At 41.0% G+C, this 5,276-nt stretch overlaps 1 protein-coding gene across 1 annotated transcript; it reads left to right on the top strand.

Moving 5' to 3' along the window:
• Nucleotides 1-379: 379 nt before the first annotated feature.
• Nucleotides 380-1,327, top strand: LOC108408115 (olfactory receptor 2A7-like). The gene has a single exon (XM_017677874.1). The coding sequence runs from the start codon at nucleotides 380-382 to the stop codon at nucleotides 1,325-1,327; it is 948 nt and encodes a 315-aa protein (XP_017533363.1).
• Nucleotides 1,328-5,276: the final 3,949 nt, after the last annotated feature.

The following is a 5,276-nucleotide window of genomic DNA, read 5'->3' as shown; positions in this document are numbered from 1 at the left end:
CTCACTGCAAATATTATATCCTCAAATATTCAATTCTCTCCTTGACTGCTTTGAAGCCTTTTATAAGCTTCATGAGCTATTCAAGTTCATTAAGTGCAAGATACAGTTTTGGGCTCTCATTTTGCAAGTTCTACATTTTAAAATGTGGAATTTATATCCACATTTGATCACAGAATAAACTGAAATTAAATAACCTAATATTAACATGCTGTTTCTTATCAAATGTAAATTCTTTAAAAAAATTTAGTCCCCAGCTCTGCAAGGCATTTGACACTCTACTACTGGCATTTGACACTCCTATATATGAGTAGCAATAGGGTTTGAATCTGGAGATTTCACCTTATGAGTGATGGCTTTGTTCTTTCTCTATACCAGGAAGATGCAAGACTTCCTCTGGGGAAACCACAGCTCTCTTACAGAGTTCATTCTTCTAGGATTCTCTCGTAACCCAAAGATAAATTTTATTCTCTTCAGTGTTTTCCTCTTCTTTTACCTCATCACCCTTCTGGGCAATGGGCTCATTATTACCTTGATACGCATGGACTCTCGCCTCCACACACCAATGTACTTTTTCCTCAGTGTCCTATCCATTCTGGATTTGGGCTATGTCACCACCACAGTGCCCCAGATGCTGATACACCTGGTTTGCAAGAAGAAGACCATCTCCTATGTTGGATGTGTGGCCCAGATGTACGTCTTCCTGATGCTAGGAATCACAGAGTCTTGGCTTTTTGCAGTCATGGCTTATGACAGGTATATGGCCATTTGCCATCCCCTAAGGTATAAAGTCATCATGAGCCCTTTGCTGTGTGGGTCAATGGTGGTTTTCTGTGGATTCTGGGGTATCAGCTGTGCTCTGATATATACTGTCTCTGCTATGATTCTTCCCTATTGTGGCCCCAATGAGATCAACCACTTCTTTTGTGAAGTACCTGCAGTCTTGAAGTTGGCTTGTGCAGACACATCTCTCAATGACCAGGTGGACTTCATCTTGGGCTTCATCCTTCTGTTGGTCCCACTCTCCCTCATCATCATTGTTTACATCAATATCTTTGCCACCATCTTGAGGATCCGCTCAGCCCAAGGGCAACTCAAGGCCTTTTCCACCTGTGCCTCCCACATTACTGTGGTCACTATGTTCTCTATCCCATGTATGGTTATGTATATGAGACCTGGCTCTGAGGCCTCCCCAGAAGAGGACAAGAAGCTGGCTCTATTCTACAATGTCATCTCTGCCTTCCTCAACCCCATAATCTACAGCCTTAGAAACAAAGATGTGAAGAGGGCTTTCGTCAAAGTGATAGGCTGGGGCAAAACACCAGAATGAAGTCACAGAAGCATGGGCACCAGCAACAATCGCAGGATACAGCCTACATGACTTCACCTTCCAAATTTTTTCCAATATTCAGTAGGCATGTGTGCTATATTAATGGGTTAGATTCAATGAAATCATGCATGAGAACACCCAGAAGGCCATGGCAGTAGGTATCCCTCAAGCATGAAGACATGGACAATGGACTTTATGAAGCATGTCCCATATTTGATTAATTTCTGTATCACAAGTTTATTAAGACCTGGCAAATAATTGTTATCAATATTCATGTTTTCTATTACTGAATGAACATGAGACTGATTGCTTGAGCTCTGCACTCATGAAATAAATTCAAATTGAAGGGCATAAGATGGCTTCCAGACTCCTAGATCAGTGACCCTACAGCTCCATCAAATCCCTGATTCAGAAGCCAGTGTCTTTTGTAAACTAATCTAGAAAGTGACTTCCTATCATTTTGGGGGTACTCATGAGAAGCCAACTCCTAGGTCCAGTGCAAACTCAAGGGGAGGGGATTATCCAAGGGTGTGAGTACCAGAATGTAGGGGGCTTGGTTTATGCAAAGCTTCTCCCTTGTGATTTAGACTCGTGCTAATCAAAGAATGTTCTGGGGATCAGCATCCCCAGCATCCCCTGGGACTTGTTAAGAAATGCAGAATCTTGTCACCTCCCACACCTGTGGGATCAGAATTTGCATTTTAAAAGATTCCAAAGGGGATTCCTATGCACTTTTGAGTTTGAGAACAGTGACTTAGTCAATAGTGAAAGCACTTTTGAAGGATTTTTTTCACTTGCTTCCAAAACTTCACACTCCACATGGCCAGTCCTTCTTAGTCTCTTTTTCTGGTTTTTCTTCTTGACCTCTTAATTTTTAAATGTTCAGTCTCAGTCCTTTTCCCTCCTTTCTTCTCTCTGTATATTCACTCCCTTATCAATCTTATCCAGTTCTGTGGCTTCAAAAACCATCTATGCTTTTGGCTATCCAATTTTATCTTCAGCCTAGATATTTTTCCTGGCTATCTATCTATCTATAGATACAGATACAGTACACACACAGATATAGATCTATCTAACTATCTATTCAACATCTCCACCAAGATGTATAACAGAGATCTCAAATTTGATTTGTCATTATCTGGATTCTGGCAAGAAACAGAACACTTAATTTGGGTAATATGAGTCACACTTAATAAAGAGGCTACTTGTAAAAGTGTGGGCAGGGTTTATAAATAACACCAAAGAATGATGCAGTACTCCAGGAGTAGTAACTGCAGGGAGCCATTACTACTCCTCGGTCTGAAGGAGTAAGAGGCAGGGATGGTTGTTGAAACAGGGAGAGAGAGATAAAGTGTGGGGAGGGGATGGAGATTGAGTTAGAGACAGATAGATAGATAGAGATAGATAGATTAGAGAGATAGATAGATAGATAGATAGATAGAGATAGATAGATAGAGATAGATAGATTAGATAGATAGATAGATAGATAGATAGATAGATAGAGCACAAGCTATATGGAGTTACCTGGCAGGAGCTATGGCTTTTAGTAGGGGAACATGGAAACCTGCAGAGAGGCATCCTAGGGTATAATTCTCCTTCATAACTCTTCTTCTGCTATCCAAGTTTTCTATAATTACTTATCATTAGCCACACTCAATTGGAAGTGAGAGGGCAAGAGAGTCCATTGCTCTGGTCTGAATGGGTCAGCTTCCCAAAGCATAAAGCAGGACGGAGAGGGATAAGAGTGGGTCAAACAGCTGTACCGCACAGTTCCCCCTCTTTTGTCCTTTGGTGTCCACTTCTGTACATTGGGTGGCAAAAAGAACCCTAACCTTAGCCCTGCCCTATAGTTAACACCTATATCATGTCACAGAATTATCGCTACTTTTATGTGGTTGAAATAATTGAGATCTAGTCTTTTAGCAAATTCGATTATTATAATACAATTTAGTTGTCTATATTCATTATAGTGTGCACCAGATATTTAGGACTTATTTACTACTCACTGAAAGTTTCTTCATTGGGTCACCACACTTTTCAGTGACAATATCCACTGGTCAAGGGAGTACAAGATATACAGTTCCACTTGCTCCCCTTGCAAACCAAGTTTTCCCTGGTAATAAGGGTCAATCACTCCACCAGTACAAATGACCCCCTCACCTCTACCTGTTGGTTTAGCAACTGGGCAGCAGGCAATCTCTACTTCTAACCCATCAGAATTATAGATCTCTTTCTTAATGAATGAATTCTTTCTTTGAACACAAAACTAGAGTTTCAGGGGTAGGAAGAAAGCATTTCTCTGGAGGGCTATTTCATGTATTAATGAGAGTTATCACTCATATTAAACCTCTTGATTCCTGGATCTGTGCCTTGTCTTTCAGAGGAAGATGGTACCTCACACTGACTGCTAGTGTAAGTCATGAACTGCATCCTGTAGGAGAGGACTACAACCCTACAAAATCTATCCCAGATGATGTGATAACTGAACCTTCAATTAGTAACTCCATCATCCTATCAGGCCCAGGTGTTTCTGGGTATTTGGGTACAATGGGAAGCTATTGAATTCTGTGAATGAGTTGGCTGTCACACTCTTTTTGCAGTAAAGTGTGTCTCCTAGTTGGAGATGATGTGGCATGGGATACCATGTCAACGGATAGGACACTGTAAGACCATTAATAGTGGGTTGTCAGAAATGCTACAGGCAGGAAAGGCAAATATGAATCTGTGTCTATTCCTAGGAGAGCACCCTGCAGAGCCTTCATCATGGAAAGGGCAGAAACAATTTATCTGTCACCAGATAACCCTCCAGGGAATGATAGCACATCAGTATCTATCTCTGATGCTGGGGTTTCACACATAGCAATGGCAATAGCCAACTCAGCTTTGGTGAGGGTGAGTCCAAGTGGTTGAGTTCCACACATAGTCTCCATCCTGCCATGGTGGCTACTTTTTAGAGCAAGCACTTGTGTGTTTAGGAAAAGAGGTTGATCACCCAGTGGATCACTTAGTCCTGATTATTAGTCCATTGATTATTGAGAGATATCACGGTGATGTTCACTAATGTGTATTAAATAGGACATGGTCAGCTTCATATTCTGTATCTGTTCTGAGAGAGGTATAGCCACATGACCTCCTTTAGATTCCCTGTCATTAGTTGTCTAATCTTTTTCTTTCCAAGTCCCTGACCAGGCTTCCATCTTGTTAGCACCTGCCTATGGAAAAATGTGCAGCCTCACTTCAAAACATCCTCATTCCATATAGACAGATAGCCAGATATCCCATCTATAGTCCTACCTATGGAAATGATTTTCTTTCACCACGCTGAATGCTGCTTTGAGGGAGGATGGTGTTGGCAGATCCCCTGTAAGCTGGGCTTTTCCCACTGTTAACTAGCTGTAGGGAACTCCCCGTGTGGGTTGAGGGAGCAGCAGCAAAGTAGTAGGAGCAAGAGCCATGAGAGCCATGGTAAGTGCTCATGAAGTCCACCACCTAGACCTGGGATCACACATGTAATATCTATTTTTCAATGGAATTCTTCTGTGTGCATCCAACTGGATGGTTCAGTGGTTCCGTGGATATAATAACACGGTTTATGTTGGGCCATTTTGTTTGCCTCATTATGTGGTGGCCCACAAGTAGGCTTTCAGGCTCTACCAAGGTACAGTAGCTATTAAAAAAAATGCAACATTTTATTTTGAAATCATTTAAGATTTATAAAAAATCGCAAAAATAGTAAATAAAGCTCTTATGTATCCTTAATTCAGCTCCCCACAGGGATAACATCTTCCATAATTATGGTACGTTATCATATCCAGTAAATTGGCATTGGTACAACTACTATCTAAACTACAGACCTTATTAGGAATTCACTTTTTATTATGTGCACTCATTTTTTTTGGTATGTGGTCTTATGAAATTTTATTACATGTAAAAGTTCATGTAACCACAA

This window comes from Manis javanica, chromosome 4 (assembly GCF_040802235.1).
Source record: "Manis javanica isolate MJ-LG chromosome 4, MJ_LKY, whole genome shotgun sequence".
Classification (NCBI taxonomy): domain Eukaryota; kingdom Metazoa; phylum Chordata; class Mammalia; order Pholidota; family Manidae; genus Manis; species Manis javanica.
The sequence above is the reverse complement of the archived record's forward strand: the minus strand, read 5'-3'. Positions and strand labels throughout refer to the sequence as shown.

Bases quoted from the DNA above. Each gene is read 5' to 3' on its own strand.
- LOC108408115 (XM_017677874.1), top strand. From the start codon at position 380: ATGCAAGACTTCCTCTGGGGAAACCACAGCTCTCTTACAGAGTTCATT.